Below are 21,931 nucleotides of genomic sequence, written 5' to 3' on the forward strand. Positions count from 1 at the left end.
CAGAAGGGAAAATGTTGAATGTGTTTAAATTTGCAGGTGTAGTATAATGCGTGTCAATGCAAAGACTTCTAGTCCATCTTTTCAAATGAAAGTAAAGCATCAAGAGGGACGGGTTGGCTGTCAAACAAAATACAAATTAAAACCTTTCGAATTCCCAATGCAACAAGCTAGACATGCTCACAACACTTATCATCGAGCATACAATCTACTTTTGTTCCAAGCAAGACACTAGGTACAATGTCAGCGAGTGATTTACAAGGGCATGGGTATATCAGTAAACAGCAGGACGTGTTTGTATGCACGTTTTCAATATTTGACTCAACATGAGTGCCCAGGCTGATGCAGTAAGACAGGGTGAATGCGAGAGTTGGTGAGTGGTTGGGCAGGAAGGCACTCTGCTGTGACTGACTGACACATGTAAGCACCGCATTTGTCCCAAGAGAATGGACTACTGTACAGAGACGGCAGTGTGTGTAAAGGCCAAGGGATCTTCATATCTCCTATTTCAGCCTGTCAATATCATCACATCTGTCACTATGTTCCATATCATTACTGCTCCAGCTCTCTTCCAAAACAGCTTCCAGTCCCCTGGGAGAAGTGGCACAACTGAGCCATAGCAGGAAACCAAATCTACCATCTTTACCAGTGCTGATGTGTGAGGGAGAGAAATGCTTAGAACAGCTATTTATGATGGGTAAAAACAAATATGATAAGTCGAGAAAAGAGTGAGGATGTGAATTCTATATTCTGGACAGCACTACACAAGACTATGAGGAATATCGAAAATAAATCAGGGATATCAAAGTATGGAGGAATTATATAAATATGCAATACCACCCAACAAAAAATTTGTAGTCCATAGTTCATCGAAGTACAAAAAAATCAAAAAAACAATTAAGATGACTTTACAACCAACCAAACACTTAACAGTTCGTCACAGCTATATTCAGTACGTTTGCATACATTTGAAAAAGTTTGATTTCAGTGGGACTAAAACGATATATATATATATTTAATTACATGTAAACGCTTTAGTCCAACTTAATTCAAACCAATCCAATTTTTGCCGGACTAACAGACATAGATAATGCGATTGGCTTCATTCAGCATGTATAAATGTTAATCAAACCACAATCAAATCCGCTTTTGTGTGCTCGCTTCAAAAGACAGAACATGACACGCAACATGTATTACGCCACTTCCTCACATCCTTCCATCAAATATTCGATTCTGCATTGTCATGTATACTTAGACAGAAAGATGAAGACTGTTGCTCAACTACGCAAAAACCTGATGTGGCTTGATTAGAACTGCACATGTAGATGTAATAACTAGCTTCAATATGGCTTGCTTTACTCTTTAAAGTGCTTCTCGAAACACTGCCAAGTGTATAGTTTTGGTTTTCTGCGTAGTATACTAAAGCTACACTTTTGACCAAGTCTTGGTCAATGCTTGGTGTCAACTGTGGAAAAATGGTACTGTGCATCTGTCCAATTAAGGGTTTTGAAGATTAATCCAGATTCAGTGTCATACCCGGTTTGTTTGGTTTGCCATGCCACGGCCAGCCTGTTGATTTTGTACAGTTCCAGTTGCCACGGTAACTTTCCTGTTGGGACTGAGCCTCTGTTGGGGGGCAGGCCGACCAATTGGCTGCTGATGTTGCTGCTGAGGTGGGGCAACAGGGTTGGGACCAGCATCTGCCTGCAGAATACAGAGCAGACACATCTTATGACCCACAAACAGAAAATCACAAACACGCTGGGTATACTTGGCCAAGCTGAGCTTATTGATTATCATCAAATACAAAATTAAATATTACACTCATTCTTGCTGGAATGAGATCAATTGTATCACACATAATCAAAGTATAAGAGCTCATATCAAAACTCATGAATTTTATCCAGCTTCAGAGTTCATCAAATTCACACAAATTTGTCTTTAGCTTTGTACTTGCACAGAGTACCTGCATGTGTAAACGGATATGAATTATGCATAATGAATTATGTTATTAACACATAAACAATACCTGTTAAATATTATAGACACTTCCTGCCCAAGCCAGAAATAGCAAATTCACTGAATGTGTCTCTTATTAAATAACCTGAGATAATGGTGAATGGTTCCAATTTCGTCTGAAAATATTTCCTCATGGCATAATTCATCTCTTTCCAGTGTAAATATCTGAGATGGTTCTTGGGGATGACAGTGTGATCCGTTTATCAGAGGGCAAGGTATTGCTGAATTGATGGAGGGGCTGAAAATTTCATTATAAAACTTCCATTATACAACTTCCAGGACAACATTAAATGTCACGGATGAGGACCTGTCTGAGACTGCACAAACTGCTTCTGGCTCTTGCAGGAAATCCTCAAATTGTGTTTACTCCTCTTATGGAGATCTCTTCCATCTGATGTCTGCTATAGTGGTATATATATAGACTGTCCTCTTCTATGGTCAGTGTTCTCTTTCAGATCAACTACTATCATAGAGAAGCAATAGTTTGAAGACAATTTTGCTGAGCAAGACGTTCTAAACAGTATTCAGGTAGATAGATATAACACATTTCAGATGTGGCATCTGGTTTAATGGCACAGATGTTTGAAGGTAACAAACTAAGGTTTGCTACTTGGCTGTTATCTGACTGCACAACAGAAGCTCTATGGGGAAGCAAACTTAATTTATGGCAAAAATGCAGCACCGACATTGACATCCTTACTGTTGAGCTTTGCTTTCTAGTGGTAAAAATGCCTTAAGAATGTCCTAAGGAAGTCTTTTCAGAGCAATTTCTTTTCCTGCAAGCGATTTTTAATGTTTAATTTATTTTATGATATGACTGCTTCTATAAATATGCCAACTGTGACTTCAGATATTGATTGTATTTTCTGGCCTAAACGGTACATTTCCATAAAATGTTTAATGGTACCATTTTGTTTCATAAATTCCCAGAGATGTAGTCATCAGATTAAGTCATTTCAGATGTTGAATTCTTCAGCCACTCCACCATTTCAGCAAATTTAGTAAATTGTGGATAAACCTGGACTTATATTTAAAAAAGTAGATTTGTTGTATGATTTACCAGAGGGAAATTTTTTTCAATCAAAAAAACATCCAAAATCTAGAGATGTGTTCATGTGTGCAAAAGTAGGTCGCAGAGGGAGCTGATTTGCAGCAGCCACAAACATGGAGCAACAGACAGAAGCTTCCCGCTGCATCACCAAACAGTAATGAACAGGAAAATATGAGAGATATCATGAGAATCAACACAAAAGGCAACTTAGTCAAAAATGTCAAATTCAAGCATGTGATGCATTGTTTTCTTTTTACAATAAAATAAAAATATGCAGCCTTCTGTCATTTTAAAACGCTTTAAATGTTTATTTTTTGAAATCATATTTATTGATTTAATATTTTTATTACTTTGGGCCTATGCGAGGAGGACAAGAGTTCATGCCATACATTGATGAATCTATGCTATCAAGTATTCTGCATTACATATTGGTTTTATTTACATCTTTTATTGCAAATTACAAACCCTTTCAAAAGTTATATGTTGTAAATTTTTCATGTAATGGAATTTTAATATTTAATAAAAATAAAATAAAAATAAAATAAAAAACATGCTTCTGACACTTCATTAAAAATTATGATGCTAAATACAGCAAAATTCCAGAATGTCACCAGAGCATGTAAATATTAGAACTACAGGCCTGACAGGGCCAGCCTGACAAAAATCTTTGCTAAGCCCTGTAAAGTGATACAAACATTTGCATATATTCCAAACTTTACTGGCAGAAAGATAGTAGGTCAAATATAAATTATACAGCAGTTTGTTTTTGTCCTCTAATCTGATTGGTCAAGCAGCATTCCAAGAGTGCTTATATTATATAAAACAATACTGAAACATTTAGCTGTTTGTATCACTCTGCTTGTATGTTTGCACCGCTTGAGACATGCTGTCAATTAGGGGTGGGCGATATACCGGTAGACATGATGAACCGGTAGAAATTTGGCAACCGGTATACATTCTGGATTATCGTCTGTATCGCGGTTATGCAAAACCACCACCTCGTAGCAAGAAATGTGCACCTCATTCTATTCACGTAACAAGTACGTGGCGGTACACATTCTGTCAGAGAAATGGAGGAAGGTGGAGCAGCTTCAGTTGAGATGGAGAGAATTCAAGAAGCGGGGTTCTTCAGGTACTGAAAATTTTTGTCAGCCGCCCAAGCGAAATTTGGTGCCACCGAAGCAAATTCAATGACATTAATCTCGCATTCTGAATATGCTTCTCATCAGAAACGCGCAGCTGTGTTTCACGTGACTTTCGCGAGTCCAGCAGGCTTCCATAGACACTTGCGCTACTCAACCCGGTTTCTCTCTATTGTGGCACAAACTTCAAAACTTGCATGACCTATTTGAATTCTACTGAGTTTTGAGTTTTTTAACATAAAGCACTATGAAGGAAGTCAAACATCTCAAACGGCAAGAGAGCCTGACATTCTAACCAACACTGATGAGGAAAACAGCTAAAACAATTGTGTCATCTGTCATGTAGACTTTTTGAACTACATATCATCACCCTTAATAAAATTCAGTTCGAATGATGTTAGATATTAGAAAACAAACTGGCTTTGCTTTCAGATATTCAAATATTGTCTACCGAGATTACTTAAACCATTGTGACGAGGAGGAGGGCGTGCCCAGGCCGTGATGGTGCGCGGCTGGCGCTGAATCAGCTGATTTAATATATAAACCCATTTTTTTAATTTATTTTTTTTAACTATATCGTGATATATATCGTTAACACGATATAAAATTAGTAATATCGTAATATAAGATTTTGGTCATATCGCCCACCCCTACTGTCAATCTGTGCGTTTCTCGGCGAATGGTTGATACTGCTTTGGCTTCTTTCTGAAACAATTTTCGTTTCAGTGACAGGCCAGAGCTGGTCATATGTTGTTAATCTATCAACAACAACCCTTTGGCTCGTATGACACATCTTAATTATGCTTCTTGTAAACACATTCCTTCAGTCTATGACAAAGACACAATTGCTTACACTGAAAACCTCCATCCCTTTCTCCACATATTTCTTATTCTAAAGAATCTCTCTTCTGTCTGACGCTATCTGAGGGGGTTAAGGAATGAATCCAACTCAATACAAAATCCACACTTTCAGATTACACCTATCAGATACTCCACTGCAATACACCAGGGCAGGGTGACAACACTTGACAAGCACCTCCCCTCCCCCCACCCACTTTGTCACCGCCCTCCCCCCTGGCTGCTTTTGTATGGTGCAGGCTTTGTATTCTTCCTGATGAAAATTTAATTTGCTCTTATCTGTGCGGCTAAGCTCAGAAAAATACAAATCCACCCAAACTGACATCTCTCTTTCTTCCCGACTCTCGCAGGTATTATTAGACTGATATCAGCATAGACGAGGAAGATTAATTGCAGACGTCCCCAGATTGACACCTATTCTAACATACTTCAATGATGAACTGATGGATGGATAAAGCAATAGGTGAGGGGAGTGGGAGAGGACACAGATGAAGAGAGAAAGAGAGCAAAGTTAGAAGGCAGAACAAGAAAGAGAGATAAAACTGTCAGACAGCTAAGGTTGACAGCAGAAGAGAAGCACATAGAGGATCAGCATCTCTCAGTCTTACATCTCCTCCCCCTTCTTCCTCTTTGTCAGTCGGAGCCATGGCACTTCAGATAGCTGTGTGTAGCTTTCTATTAACTAAGTTGACACACAGTTATCTTCATCCACAGAAATCCGGCGCTCAAAAGAGATATTTAGCTTTGCTTCAGGCAGGAGAGCAGAAAAGGATGTTCTCCTCATTCAACACTGCAAATCATCTCTTAAACCACATAAATCATCCTTTGGCCATGCATTTCTTGGTTGAGATGCATGAAATTCCCTGTCAGATTTGTAAATAATCACATCAAAAACTAGTCTTTTTTAATGCTAAATGACTGCTGAAACCTTTAGCGTCAATCTCTACCTAAACTCTAGATCTGGCTCGACTGAGCACTTAGAACAGCACCTTGACTTAAAGAAGACACAAACCTTTCGAATGGCAGGATCTGTTGTCACTCAATGTGGCGCAAATGCCAAACGACTCACTTTAATGACAAGAGGATGGTGCCATTTATAGACTTAAAAGGTAAAAGTGTTCCGTCGATTAAGCAAGGTGTCACAAATCACAGTATAGGGACCACTTTATGTATCGATTCTTTCAAAAAGAGAAATTTACTTTATATTTTAAACAGCTTTAAACGCTAAAAACTTTGTCGTTTGAAAAAAGTAGACTCCTTGACTTTTAGAGTAATTGGAAATCCTTGTCTTTGAGGTTCTTATTCTATCAAGAGTTCTGGTGACAACCACTTCAAGAAAATTACCAAAGGACAAAGATGAAAAGAAAGAATAAAAGAATCACTGGCATATGAACTTTAAAGATCATGTCTAAAGTCTTAAACGGCTAACACATTTACTCACCTCCCCTAAAAGCTTAACCACTCGCACTTTCTGTGGAACCTGTGATGATTCCACACTGTTTGTTCGCTGCATCACTGTTCTCTTTCCCCCGGGTTGAGGCTGACCCAGGATTTGCCCCCCAGCTGGGTTACTCTGAACTGTGCCCTGTCCTTGAGTGTTCTGTGGATTCACGGTCTTCTTCTGTTGTGGCTGCCATTGGCCCTGCTGGCTGACAGGAGGACCAGTTTTCTGTTGCTGCTGTGCCCCAGACCAACCTGAAGTCGGTGTCTGAGGTTTAGTGTTCTGTAGACGGGCTTTAACATTCTCACGAGGGGTGCTCAGACCCGAAGAAGGGTTCTGGGTTGTACCATTAGAGGACAGTAAAGATACCTGTTGCGGGGGTTGAGAAGGGCGTTGGGCTGTGGGGGGCTGTGTTGGGTTTTGTGTTTGTGAGGTCTGGTTTTGGCTCCGACCACTGATTCTTTCCATCAGTTCTTTTTTGCGAACACCAGCCTGCTGCTGCCTGCGCAGCTCTTTGTGCTTGAGGATCTCTTCTCGCAGACGCTTCTGTTCCTCGATCTTTAGCCGGTACTGACGTGTCTCCTCATCTTCATCTGGGTCCTAAACCAAAAGGAATACATTTTTCAAGAGGAGCAAAACAAGCACTAGAGTTTGTTAGATGAAATACAACTATATAAAATTCTAAAAGGACAGAGGCAGATCATTTTTAGCAATGTTGTTGGAGCTAGTACTGCTGAATGTAAAAGAATATCAGCAGAAGAACAGTCAGGATAAGGAAAGCTTATTGGTCGCAACAACAGCAGTATTACTTTTCACCAGTGGCGGCCGGGGCTTTTTAAAAGTGGGGAAGCACAGACTATTGTTTATGGTATCTAATGTTGCTCCCAAAAGCTGCTCAAACTTCTTAAACAGTAAAAAAATGTTTACAAAATACTGTAATACTTTCTTAAAGGTGGACTAAGCGATTCCTGAGAAAGACTGTTGATATTTGAACTCAACAGCCAAAAAAACATACCCCTCCCTTCAGTGCTCCTTCAGAAGCTCCGCCCCCCTAATTCATGCACGTGCAATAGTGTGTGTGGATCGGTCTGATCCACTTTGTTTATTTTCCCATTTACAGAGCCAGGGCTGTGTACAAACACCTGGATTTTTTCAGTGTGCACACACAGTACGGACAGCTAACAGACCGTGAAGAGATATTCGTGGAATTTGACAAAAAGTGCATTGGATTAAAATGACTTACTCCACCTTTAAGGTCAAAACCATTTTTACAACAAAATAGGCAAAACATCCAATTATTAAAGCCGAAATAAATGGTTTCATAAAACTGCAGGTGTATCTATGAACCGCTGAACACTCTGTGCTTGACAACTCTTCTTTTACATTTCCTAAGCTGTCAATCATGTACATCACTGTTTCTATTACTGTCCTTTTATTGCAAAGTCCCAGCCATTTGAGCTCATTCGCTTATTAATTTCTTATGAAATTTTAGGGGAAGCCATGCTTCTCCTGTAGTCTTAATGCAATCTCCAAAGCGCTAAATGCTAAAACATGTTTTTAAATAAAATATCTACTACAGTCTTCATAGTTTCCATGCAATTGTCAGGGACTTTGAACCATTAAGTTTAGAAACACTTAAACCAAAAATATAAAAAAAAGACCAACCATGTTTGACTACCCATGACCTGAAGGTGATTTCCAACGATGTTACTGGTCAACTTTGAAAACCGAAACATTTTTCTCTCTATCGCAACACAAATTTAAAAACTTGCGTGACCCATTCGAATTCTACCGAGTTTTGAGCTTAACCTTAAAGTGGTATGGAGTAAATCTAACATCTCAAATGGCAAGAGAGCCTGACATTCTAACCAACATGGACTTCGGCTAAAATAATGTGTCATGCACCAACAATGTGTCATCTCTCATGCAGATTTTTTTAAACTACACCTCATTATCCCTAATAAAATTCAGTTTCAAAACCGGCTTTGCTTTCAGATATTCAAATATTCTCTACAGAGATAACTTAAATCATTTAGAGCCACATGAAGTGTTTTTTGTTTTTACTTATGGATTATTTTCTTTGTTGCATTACCTTCAGAAGATGTTAAGTTTTTGAGGAAATTTTATAATAATTAATTTAGCATTGTGGTAAGCTTGATTAAAAACAAAATTGATTGTTTTTGTTTTTTTTACTACGACTATGTTTTTCAAGTTTAAAATAAAGAGAAAATGATATAAAAGAAGTTTTCATTTATAAAGTATTTAATTCAATGACTGGATTATTCAAAAATAGACATTACAATATGGTTATTTAATATATAAACCAATTTGTGTAGATTTTTTTTTCAAAAATGTAACTATATCATGATACATATTGTTATCATGATATAAAATTAGTCATATTGTGATATAAGATTTTGGTCATATCACCCACCCCTACTGCTAATGAACAGCCTAATTCTACAACAGTTTTAAATAAGAGTTTAAAGAAACAATAATGTAACGCAATGTTTAGAATTGTCCATGGGTGGCAGAAATGACGAACGTTATAATGAGGGGTATGTCTGTACAGTCATGCAGTACTACCTCTGGAGTGGTGCTTGACTGTGCAGCTGGCCGCTCTTTCTTCATTTGAGGTGCACTGGGCTGCTGCAGTACTTTGGCAGCAACCTGCCTTTGTGCCACAGGTCCTCCTCTTCCTGCAGGTCCAGCACGAGCAGGTTGTCCTGACCTAACATTCTGTGTTGCCCTGGTAACTGGCTTTGCTTGCCCACTAGGCACTGACAAGTTGACATTATTGTTGCCAGTAGCAATGGGCAGCTCACGAAGGTTGCTGTTGCGCTGAGGCGGGATCTTCTGCAGGGGAGAAGGAGATGTCTGAAGAAGAGGGGGGCAGAAGAATGCATTACCATTTGTAGAACTATTGCCATGACTGAAAATTACTCCATTGAATGCACTTTTTGCAACACCACACCCATTTAAAGTATACTCAAAGGTGTCAGAGAACATAGACTGCTGTCTGGCATTGCCTCAAAACACATCAAAATACCAAATGACCCCTGAGATACCATGAAGCTTGCAATACCTCCAAATCTACTGTAAATGCAATCCACCATATACCTTTGTACTTACAGACACATTTGGAAGACTTACCATTCTGGGTCTGGGAGGGTTGTTTCGCTGCTGGATTCCCTGTGGGCGGGGCTGCATTGGTCTATGCCCACTTTGAACAGGTTGGCAGAAATTAGGCTGGGAGACGTGCACAGTGGGATGTTGGTCCCTTGGGTGGTGTTGGTAGTGCTGATGGTGTTGGGGCAGTGGCTGGGAGTGAGGCAGGCCCTGGGGGGGCAAGTCCTGTCTGTGTTGCTGGTGCTGCTGCTGGTGTAAGTGCTGATGGGATAGTGAAGGATCATGGTGCAGGGGTTGAGAGTGCTGCTGCATTAGACCCTGTGTAAACCATGAAATAAAGGCATCCTTCACATACAAAAATACATACAACTACACATTCAGTCATGCAGAAAATAAATTGATCAAAATTGCAACCTTAAAAAAATTTATCAATGAACCAGAAAAATGGACCAGGCACAATTGAGAATGGGCTTACCCTGGAAATCAGCCCTTGTGCAGCTGAACAATGCTCACTAGATTTGACCACAAATGGATGGTCTTCCAAACAATAAGTTTGGTGATCCTTGTCATTATTAGCTGAATTCTTGTTTACTACATAGCTTTAGAAAAAAAAAAACACCAATTTGTGTTTGATGACATCAATTTATCACAATGAAGTATTTTTATCAAAGTGACCCAGTGACCTCAAATAACCTCAAATAGCAAACGGTGCTAACACAAGAGGGCAGTCTTGTCTGCTGCTTGGATTGAAGAAATGTAGGGTTCTCCCTCCACAGCCAATCACTATACCAATTTCTAAATAATTTCTATGTACCCATGTATAGATCATTTATGTCAAGTTTTAATCAGAGCAAAAACACAATATGTCTGTATTCCCCATACCACAGACAGCATTCCTGAACCTAAATTTCAGGCCTGTGATTTTATCCATATCACAATGACAAAAAAATGGGAAAATAGAAAATAAATATTTGTTCAGCATTTATACAGACCCTCATGCCAACAAAACAGAACAATTTCTTTCATGCTGATTCCATGCCAGGCTGTAAATACAGATAAAACGTCAATCACCCAAGCAAAGCCATGCAGATTCTGGTAAACCAACTTACTCTCTGCCGTACCTGCATACCAAACGGCATGTTCTGAGGGCTAAAGGGGGGTCCCAGCTGCTGGGGAGAGAAGGGTTGTCTGTGACCCACAAAGCCACGTGGTCCAGGGGGGCCTGCATGCTGTGGGGCCAGACTCTGACGTGGGGACTCTCTCTGGAAAACACCACCTCCCTGAGGCCCTTGGCTCTGCCCAAGTCCTAGAGGACCAAATACAGAACCTCCTAGCCCCCCTTGTGGGGGGAAAGGCAGAGGGCCTTGTCCCGACATCGGAAGAACATTGCTATTCATGAGGGGGGGAGGGCCTGTCTGATCAAACTGGTGCTGGCCTGGAAAATGTGGTTCTAAAAAGAAGAACAGAAGGGGAGAAACAGTGTAAATGAGAAGCCGGGAACCTACAGCATCACTTCTAAGGGCAGTACTGATGTTGCAGGCTGCAGTTGCTAGACAAACTTGCCTTCCACTGTAGCTCTGAAATCTTGTATGCATCTGTGTTCATTCAAATATGGTAGTTTAAGATGCACCGTGTCAGGTTTGACGTCACTGACATCATGACATCAATGCAACTTGCTACTGACGTCAAAACTAAGCTTGACAGCCATTCTCATTTTACTGTCATTGTATGGAAAAGAGCTGCAAAAAGATATTTTTTCTTTTGTGTTCCATGGAAAGAACATCAGCAGAGGGTTTGAAACGACATGAGGCTGTGCATATATTGACAGAATTTTCATTTTTAGGGTGTGCTATTACTTTAATAAAACAGTGTACAAAGACTTAAGGTACTCGCTGTAATTTTTTGATTATGTTGCACTCGTCAATATGGCAGTCATGCTGGACTTACACTGAGGAGTGGATGCAGAATCACTTACACAAAAAAGAATATTTACCAATGCCTATTGTAGAAATGCGCTATTCAACAGGGTCCAACAGGGGGGTTACCAAGATAATGTGAGTAATTATTTGGTTGGTTATGTGATGAAAGCCCCATGAGAAGGCCTGCTCTATGTGAAAACAACTTTAATGCTTTTAAAACAGCTTTCAACGGGTTACTGATATGTCTGCAGTCTTCATCTAAATTGACTGTATTCTACACATTTTTAAAAAAAAGTACTATTTATTTCTCAGTGTTAAAATTTTTAATGGAAAAAAAAAGACTGAACGCACCTTTTAATTTACTATTGATGTGCTGGAACACAATCTCTGCAAGTCTATCCACTGTGATTATTTTTTATGATAAGATTGGCATCAAAACTGCTAATGATTTCACTTTACCACCAGTGTAGAAGTGTTCTCGATCCTGATGAGAAGGTAGTGGTCCTCTCCATTGCTCCTGGGGGGGCAGGGGCCGCTGAGGTGGGCCAAAATTCCCTTGGAGATGTCGCTGAAAATCAGGAGGAGCCTGTAGGAGGACAGAAAAAAAAAATCACTGAAAACAGACAAAAATAACTTAAGAGAAAAGACAATGACTGTGCCAGAAAAAGAATATCAATTTTGTTGACGCACAAGTTCAGAAGTCAAAAAGCTTATTTTGGCAGCTTATCTTCATGACAGTATGTAAATTCTCATATTAAGATCATAAATATCAGCTTATACGATTGCAAAATCTTTTAGCCACAAAGAAAACAATTTGCATACGTCCTTGATTTTGACTTCTGATTTTGGTTTATCTGTTCTCAGTGCTTACCTAACCCATTGCTCATGAAACTTAAAATCCCTACTCTACCTTTCCAGAGACAAAAAGATAACAATCCTCACTAATCCTGCAGCTGAATACGAATCCCCTCTCCTTTATTCTTTTAAAATATCCTTAGCTCTTAAGAAATTAGCCTTCGTTCAAAGGGGCCGCACTCTAGCAAATTGTGATGCTGAGCAGCTCTTTACTCATTATAAATGACTTAAGATACAATCAAACTTTTAATCCACGTTTTCAGCTCTGATCTTCAGATGGCCAATAAGTGTCACCAAGGCCAGCCAAGTTGCTTAACAGAAAGACAATCAGCCAGCTTATCTTAGCAATGGACAGGAGAGAGCGAGAGAGAATCGCATTGTTACTGTGGACTTCATTGCTCTATTCAAAAGGTCAGCTCCTATAACACAATGAGAGCTTAAGTACTTCACAATACCTTTGCTAGTTTGCATTAGTTTGATAAAAGACACATGTCCTTTCGTGGGGCTAATCTTCCGTAAATACCCATGGATTTGTTCAATATGTAACCGGTTATGATCAGCCCAGAAGATAGAGAGGGAGTGGAAAAGACAAATGCTAAACCCAGGCAGCTGCCATTTTAGAGAAAAGCCTCTTGTGTGCTAAAATTCACTTTCTAACTTAAGTAAATTTCTGCTGTTGACTCATCAAGGCTCAAAATTCAAGGGAAAAAAAATACGCAAAACAAACATTTTCTCCCATTTTCTTCCCAATTTGGCATGCCCAATTCCCAATGTGCTCTAAGTCCTCGTGGTGGCGTAATGACTCGTCTCAATCCGGGCGAGTCATTACGCCACCACGAACATTTTCTCCCATTTTCTTCCCAATTTGGCATGCCCAATTCCCAATGTGCTCTAAGTCCTCGTGGTGGCGTAATGACCTGCCTCAATCCGGATGGCGGAGGATGAATCTCAGTTGCCTCCACATCTGAGACAGTCAATCCACGCATTTTATCACGTGGCTTGCTTGTTGAGCGCTTTACCGTGGAGACCTAGTGCATGTGGAGGTGCGTCCATGCACAACTCACCACGCGCCCCACATTATAGCAACCATGAGGAGGTTAACCCAACATGACTCTACCCACCCTAGCAACCGGGCCAATTGGTTGCTTGGGAAGCCTGACTGGTGTCACTCAGCACACCCTGGATTCTAACTTGCGTCTCCAGGTGCGGTAGTCAGCGACTTTACTTGCTGAGCTACCCAGGCCCCACATCTGTTTCTTAACCTATTCCATACCCAACCTGCACGTGTGTGTACTTAAAGTATGTGTATGCATTAGGGTTGTCAATTTAACAGTTTCATTATTAAATGAAAAATAACACACCAAAAATTAACAGTTAATCATGCCTCCAACCTGTACGTAAATTCCATAATAAGGAATGTTCCTACCATTGGAGCAATTCAAGCTTGATGTACCACTTTGAATTTTTTTTGGCTAGGCGCCCCAGCTGTACATCAAACCGATGAGAGCTGGCAGCACAGCCTTCCGCGCATCATTGTTTACAAGAGACACTTGTGCTGTTCACAAACCATAACAGTCCAAAACAATTTAAAAACAATATAAAATAAAATAAAAATCATTTCCAAATAATAATAATAATAATAAAAAACCGATGTAAACAATGACGCGCTTCCAGACACCTCCACGTGACGTGTGACCTTACCAACAAGCTTACATCATCCCTCTCATGAGCACGCGTCACAGAGATGTACGGAAGCGAACATTTGTAGTTAAAAAGTATATAAGTATTGTTTTGTTTCTAAAAATAATCAATCGTTTGCATTCAGAAGAACTTTATTTGTCGACTGGAGTCGTGTGGATTATTTTGATGCACCCTAAATATGCATTTTGGACCGTCAAAAAATGGAGGACATTCACTTGCATTGTTTAGAGGAGGAGGCCTGAAATGAAATCCTAAAAGTCTTAAATTCTGAAAGAAATTTAAGACGAAGAAAGAAACTCAGATACATCTTGGATGGCCTGAGGGTGAGTAAATTATCAGCAAATTTTCATTTTTGGGTGAACTATTCCTTTAATTTGATACATCGACACATGATGTACTTATTTCAATTAACAATTTGAATCGATTGACAGCCCTAGTATACATATAAACATAGTTTCAGTACAGATAATAAGTCCAATATAGAAAGTGTTTGAAAAGCAAGTCACTCATGCTACTGATACCATTTTGTAATATACTGAAAGCCTATTTAACAGGAATAAGAGCATACAGTATTTTGCAATAAATGTTACTAGAATAGGAAAAAGCTGTCATATTAAAGCAAACTCTTACTAACTTGCCATATGAAGCCAGGGCTTAATTTCCCAATTACAAAAATACAAAAGTGTTATGATTTTTTTGTACTACTACCAGTATCAAACATAAATATGTAACATGGAGATTAATATTCCAAAAATCTGCAGTAGTAAATATTCATAGAGAAATTGTGGATCAGCCTATTGTAGGATGAGATGTGATCGCATGCTAATGTATGATAATCAAGCACCCAGAGGGCTAATGGACGCTGCTGCCTGTTTAGTCATTGGCATTTTAAATGGTGCCCTGTCTTTACCAAACTAGCTATGGGAGACAGACAGCTGGAAATGTGTCATGAACATGTGTGGAACCTCCTCAGCAAGATGAGGGACAACCAATCATCATAAGTCAGCTCACTAATGTCCCAAAACTAAAGGGAGAACTTCAGGGAACTCGGTATATGCCAGTTTGAAATACTGAACTGTGCAGCCCTCAGACTATTTCCTAATGAGACGCAAGGCAATAAAGAGATAATAAACGCTTTTTATGTAAATCTGCTATTTGACCTATCCAGCAGCCATCATATCAAGAAAATTACATTTTGTCAATCCCTTCGTTTCTCTGTGGTGTTGTGCTGGGTAGCCATGCACATTGTGAAATCTCATCAGTCCAAAATCCCGCTCCAAATAAATTTACATTTAACATTAAATATCTCTTGATTGTGTCATGTCATGCAGCAGTTTCACAAATTGCAGACAGTTGCTGGTTGTCACACAGTACCTGGTTATAACACTGTGTTACATCAACAGTAGAAGGAAAAACACTGAAGTATCATATCAGAGAGGAAAGGGAAGGGAACAGGGGACAGAGACAGAGAGTGTGGGGGACTGAGATGGTCTCCTCCACAGCAGTAATCACTTTAGCCACAGAGCAGCTGCCTAATGGTTCCTCTACATCCTTACTAGTGCTTATCTTCACCAGGTAGTAAAGGGCTTTTACATCTTGTTCAGTGCTTTCACAGTCTCCATTTCAATTTCAATCATTCAGTTATCTCCCACATGAGGACATTTTTAGAGACACACCTTCCACACAGCAAGAGCAATGGTGCTTTCGGTGGGTAAGAGCCAGTCAAATTAGTTATCCAAAAATCAGGACAAGCCATGATTTTATTTTAGACATTTTGTTTGTAACACACCACAGTTTTATGCAGAGTGAAAAACTTAATTCTAACTTAAAGAAAAGTGAGGTTACATACTGGGAGTCTCTGTGGAGCGATGTTAGTCCTTGGTTGGTTCTGCACAGGAGGCATTGAGGGAACTGAGATTAAATGGAAATAAAAGAGGACAAGTTAGACAGACAGAAAAAGGAATGCGGAGCAAGAGAAAGATTGTGTAACAGACACGATAGAAGTCTCTTCTTGCCACATGTCTAAATCATGGTTTGTCACAGCTGGTAACAGAGAGAGGGCTACTCTTCTGATTAAACTGTGTGCCTCTCTCTTCAGCAAACTGGTCCAACTAATGAGATAAACTAACAGTCAAAAGAAGGAATTTCACTGTGAATCACTGCACCTCCAGAAATGTGTGTATTTCAGAAAGCTGGTTTAGTACTGATGTGCTGCCAACAGAGTGACGAACATGGCAAAATAAAAATCCGTCAAAAGTGTAAAGAGTAAAACGAAAGGAAATGGGCACTTTATGATGCCAAATACACTTTGAGGGAGAAATGTACACTTAATCTATCGCCTGCACTCATTACTTAAAAATATATATAAAAACAGGCTGGAGGTTTTGTCTCTGTGGCTGTACCTTGCACAGGTGAGGACGAAGGTCCTCTGAAGTGAGGGTTGATGTGAATGTTCTTGGAGTGGTGCTGTTGATGCTGCTGTTGCTGGTTGGGGTGTGGGGGTGCGTGCCGTGGCAGAGAGCTCAATATGCGCAGCCCGTGTGTGTCGTGTTGGGCTCTGGGAGATGGCCCAGGCGAACGGTGGGCCAGGTGTGGCATCAACAGCTGCAGTGGCTGCTGAGGGAGTGAGGCGCCTGGTTCTGGAAAAAGCCCTGGACCTCCAGCACCTCTATGGCCTGTCAGACGAGACTGTTGATGATGCTGGAGTGGAGGAGTCATTCTGAGCTGCTTGTTTGAGAGGCAGAGGAGAAAGGAGGTAGATAGGAGAAACAGAAAGGGTTGGACAGACCATCAATCAATATCCTAAGCTTGCTCTTTCACCAAAAAAAATTAAAATAAAAAAATCATTACCGGTCTCTTGTTGGGTTATGACCTTGGGACTAAAGACGACCCCTTAATCAAGTAATCAATCATAAAAGCCATGTGACTGGAACTGAATCTGAATTAAATAAAGAGTTGCCAAGAGGAATACAAAATGATAATGCACCCTCAAAAAACAATCACGCCAAGGACTAAAGGACACTATCTCATATCAAATAAAGATTTCTACCTCACAGACACATACTGCACTCTCTTCTAGAAAGGCCTGGACATGCACAGATACTATGCTCATTAACGCATCAGCAGATAAAGCCAACCTGTAATCCATAAAACAACTCATTGACAGCAGTGCAGGGAAATTACATTTAATCACTACGGCAGTGCACTATATGCTGCTGCTGCCTAAAGCTTACAGTAAAAGAACATATCAATGTCAAGGAATGACAAGTTATGTCAAAAGACTGAAAAGGCTTGCCTTCTCTATAAAGAAAATTTCCATCAAAAAAAAGGGAAAAATGTGCAGTGTAAACGAACGAACAGCTCAAGCGCAAAGGGATTACAACCCTCGACAGATATTTATTAATAAAATAAGCAGAGGAAGCTAAATCCTTCAGCGAAGTACAAATTTAATTTGGTGTAATGCTTCCTCATTGGACTCCTGCCAAGTTATTTCCGTAATCCATATATCAACACAGATAAGAAGGGGAGTAAGAATGGTGATAATTGACTTTCTCAAAAGCAAACCGACTCCACTCAACAACAGTGAGACAATCTAACAAAACACAAATACATGCACCATCATTTAAAACTACTGCAAAACATTTTAACAATCTCAAAAGGTGGGGCCTGGGTAGCTCAGCGAGTACTGACGCTGACTACCACCCCTGGAGTCATGAGTTAGAATCCAGGGCATGCTGAGTGACTCCAGTCAGGTCTCCTAAGCAACCAAATTGGCCCGGTTGCTAGGGAGGGTAGAATCACATGGGGTAACCTCCTCCTGATCGTGATTAGGGGTTCTCGCTCTCAATGGGGCGCATGGAAAATTGAGCGTGGATCGCGGAAAATAGCATGAGCCTCCTGTGCTATGAGTCTCCACGGTGTCACGCACAGTGAGCCACGTGATAAGATGCGCGGATTGACTGTCTCAGAAGCAGAGGCAACAGAGACTTGACCTCCGCCATCCGGATTGAGGTGAGTAACCGCGCCACCACGAGGACCTACTAAGTAGTGGGTATTGGATATTCCAAATTGGGAGAAAAGAGGATGAAAAAAAATCTCAAAAAGGTACGATTTATTCACTGCTAGAGTACTGCCTGACCAAAGTAATAAAAAAATAAATAAAAAAATAATACACACACACACTCTACTGGTCAAAAGTTTTGAAACACTTGACTGAAATGTTTCTCATGATCTTAAAAATATTTTGATCTGAAGGTGTATGCTTAAATGTTTTAAATTAGTTTTGTAGATGAAAATATAATTGTGCCACCATATTAATTTATTTCATTATAAAACTAAAATTTAATAATAAAAAAAAATAAGTTTCTGAAATTGATGACTTGGACCAAATAATAAAGAAAAGCAGTCAATAAGTGCCCAACATAGATGGGAACTCCTTCAATACTGTTTAAAAAGCATCCCAGGGTGATACCTCAAGAAGATGGTTGAGAAAATGTCAAGAGTACATGTCTGCAAATTCTAGGCAAAGGGTGACTACTTTGAAGATGCTAAAATATAAAACAGTTTTGATTTATTTTGGATTTTGTTTAGTCACAACATAAAAAAAGTGTTTCAAAACTTTTGACTGGTAGTGTGTGTGTGTGTGTATATATATATATATATATATATACATTATATAAAAATAAAAAAATGAGCAAAAAGCTGTCATTGAAGTGTCCAAATATTTTGAAGAATGCGTGGTGCACCGATCAGGACATTTTGAGATTGATACTGATAACCAATCAATGATATTTTCAAAGAGCCCCTTTTACCACACTTAAACACATATTACACTATATGCTGCAGCAAAATGCACCACACTGCAAAAATCGGAATGGAACAGAATGAAGGGGTCACGAGCCACATTTTTAAAGTGTACCTACTTTTACATTTGACACAGTGTCTTAAAATGTAGTGTGTTAAACACTATATTGGCATGAAAGGAAGATGGCATTTCTGAATATTATCAAAAAGAATGTGATAAAAAAAAAGTACAGTGAAAATGAATTACGACGAAAGAGAATCAACTGTATTATGCTCTGCATTATATAGAATTGAACTTTTAACAATCTAAAACACCAATTTAACTTTTCAATTTGCTAATATTGACTTTAACTGCCATCTAAAAATAATTTGAGTGCAGTAATTAATGCAATTTACATGTTCGAATGAAGTAGCTCAGCAAACACGAGCCATGGTAGAGAGGGGTAGATTTAAAAGATTCAAAAGCTAGTAGCCTATTTCTAAAAGTGAACTCAGCATTGGACATATAGTTTTGATAGTCTTATCTAGTCTTGGTTGAAAAAAAGTGTATAACATTCTGAGAATTTTATTCAACCAACCTTTTTTTTTCTTCTTCACAGAATTATTGGGCAAGGTTCATTCAAGTTTGTGTAAAGAAAAGTTAATACATTGGTCTAATGATATACATATTTATTTTTCTTAGTAATTTATTTATTGATTTAATTTAATATTTGAACATTAAAAAGTTTATTTATTTTCCATTTAGTGATTTATTATATGTAATGTTTAATTTCATTAAGTAATTAATTTAATCCAGAGGATGTTTCAAAAGCAAGCTAAACAATAATTTAATATAGACTTTAATAAAGACTATTATATGTATAATAACAATACAGCACATTGAAGCTCTTCTCCTAGTGTTGTTTATTTATTTCTCATTTAATAACATCTTGTGCACAGAGGTTTGTGATATTTAAAAGCATACTGTAATAACTTCACAGTAGAGCGGTAGTTAGGTGTAAATTTGTCCACGGTGCAAACGCAGAGTGGGTTGCTCTTATCAGTGAGGGGGGAGCGGGATATGGATAACCCAAAGTGGAGTGATTATAGAATGCTTTGAGCACAGAGGAAAAATTGTTGCAGCTTCACTCCACCAACATTGTCTAGATCCCAATTTGGGACTCCTATCTCAGGACTCAGTGGTCCTGATGCGTGGAACTCTCCAGTGTTGAAATTCTTTCTTAGATCCCAGCCTAACATGCTAAGTTTAAGTACACCATTTTTAAGCTGTTTTCACCTAAGAGCATAACACTGTGGCACTAACTGTGTTATCAAAGAGTTTGTTTGAGTGGCCCTACCAGCCCATCACAGAAACATTGGCTCAACCAATTGTGTGGAACAGGTTTATCTGTTTGTACAACCAATGGAAGACAAAGGGAATCTGCTGGAATCTGTATGAAAACAGTGATAATTTCTGCGCCTCAAGGCACTGGTTAAGTCCAAAGTTGATTTGTCTGACCACTTACACCAAACAAAAGATTTGTATTAAAAGCAACATAGAGCCAGTGTTTACACTTATCTGGAAGCTTATCTTTAGCTGTCTCTATAAACTTAAACAGTTACAGAAAGTCATAGAGAGAAAATATTTTAACATTGCAAATAATTACTCTGATCCCCTCAAAGAACAGGTAAGGGGCATTCATATTTGGTGTAATTTCAGAGAACGTCCATTCTCTCACCTGCATCCCCAAGTTCATTTGCATCAATGGAGGCCTTTGCTCATTTATTCTCCCTCGCCCTCCAACTCCATCTCCACGGAAATTCCCCATTCCAAAAGGAGGGAATTCGCATCTTCCACCGCCTCCTTGTCCTCCTCTTCCCCTGACCCCTCCTCTACCTGCCATTCCTCCTCTCCCTCCATCTGCTCGCAGTCCACCTCTCCCTTGCCCTCCAAAACGGCCCTGCTTCCTCTGACGTTCCTTTTCTTCAAACTCTTGCAGGTCTGCTTTAGCTTCCTCAGAGAGCTCTTATAAAAAAAAAAAAGAAAAAAAAAAAGAGAGAGAGATTATACACATGGTATTATTTGTTTGATATTGACAAATGAGATGCCATTCATTATGCCAATAATTCATAAAAGCAGCATTATCTAAACCTTCGTTCAATAAATGGTCTTGGAGGAAAAATGTATTTTTTTTGTTGTTTTGGTCACGCTCAAAATTGATTCAGTTGATTCAAAATAAGACCTTATCAGATTTTACACTCATAACAGTAAGAGAAGGCATTTCATTTGATAGTGTCAAACCTAATGTCTCTGGGATGTTCCTTCTTTTAGTAGTGGCATCCGACAGCCTAACTACAGTGGCATCTTTACGCTCTGTCTTAAATCGCAGGCGACCAGATTCCTCATCATCTTCCTCTTCCTCATCAGACTCCTCCTTCACATCCACGCCCTGGTCAGGCTCAGCTTCAGCTACAGGGTCATTCTCTGCCTGAAGGACACAGGACAGATAAATCATCAAACTGACAGTTAAAAGCAACACTGTGTCTAAAAACTGAGAACCAAGACCAAAATCACGTTTACACATGCAGTGACAAAGCAAAATGATCTAATTCATTTTCAATGGGAGTTGGCCACTTTCATTGACATGTGCGACAGCAACCGTTGGCAACTAGATGTGGTCGTTTCCATCAACTTCAGAGTGTTTAGAAAAGTTTAACTTTATGCAAATAGGGTGCAACATTCAGCAGCGACTACCATTTGGATTGAAGACTGTCAGTGGAGTGCATGTCATCCGTCTTCAGTGAAATAATGTTGTCGAGTGCAGGCAAGATGGAGAAGTTAAAGTTTCTATGAATGATTCCACTCTTCTTATTAGGGATGTCACGATACCATAATCATATCTTATGATACTATACCAGCTAAAGTATCACAAGTGGTATAATAGTAAGTAGTATGATAAGTAGTATCATAATACCACACGATAGTGTTAATTCTTAACACAGTTTGTCATAACAAAGGCTGTTCTTAGAAACTAGC

General features: G+C 39.3%; 1 protein-coding gene across 4 annotated transcripts in view; it reads right to left on the bottom strand.

The window, feature by feature from the left end:
• Window positions 1-21,931, bottom strand: part of rbm33a (RNA binding motif protein 33a) — a 67,574-nt gene that overhangs the window by 11,862 nt on the left and 33,781 nt on the right. For 2 of the 4 annotated variants that reach the window (XM_051703566.1, XM_051703590.1), the window contains exons 7-16: window positions 21,197-21,383; window positions 20,634-20,920; window positions 16,515-16,839; window positions 15,962-16,023; window positions 12,016-12,142; window positions 10,747-11,087; window positions 9,662-9,955; window positions 9,095-9,385; window positions 6,509-7,108; window positions 1,534-1,701 (exon numbers count right to left, since the gene is read on the bottom strand). In XM_051703566.1, the coding sequence (XP_051559526.1) occupies window positions 1,534-1,701; window positions 6,509-7,108; window positions 9,095-9,385; window positions 9,662-9,955; window positions 10,747-11,087; window positions 12,016-12,142; window positions 15,962-16,023; window positions 16,515-16,839; window positions 20,634-20,920; window positions 21,197-21,383 (2,682 nt within the window). The remainder of the gene's footprint in view (window positions 1-1,533; window positions 1,702-6,508; window positions 7,109-9,094; window positions 9,386-9,661; window positions 9,956-10,746; window positions 11,088-12,015; window positions 12,143-15,961; window positions 16,024-16,514; window positions 16,840-20,633; window positions 20,921-21,196; window positions 21,384-21,931) is intronic. The other 2 variants (XM_051703581.1, XM_051703574.1) reach the window with 2 other exon arrangements.

Source organism: Myxocyprinus asiaticus, chromosome 1 (assembly GCF_019703515.2).
Source record: "Myxocyprinus asiaticus isolate MX2 ecotype Aquarium Trade chromosome 1, UBuf_Myxa_2, whole genome shotgun sequence".
NCBI lineage: Eukaryota > Metazoa > Chordata > Actinopteri > Cypriniformes > Catostomidae > Myxocyprinus > Myxocyprinus asiaticus.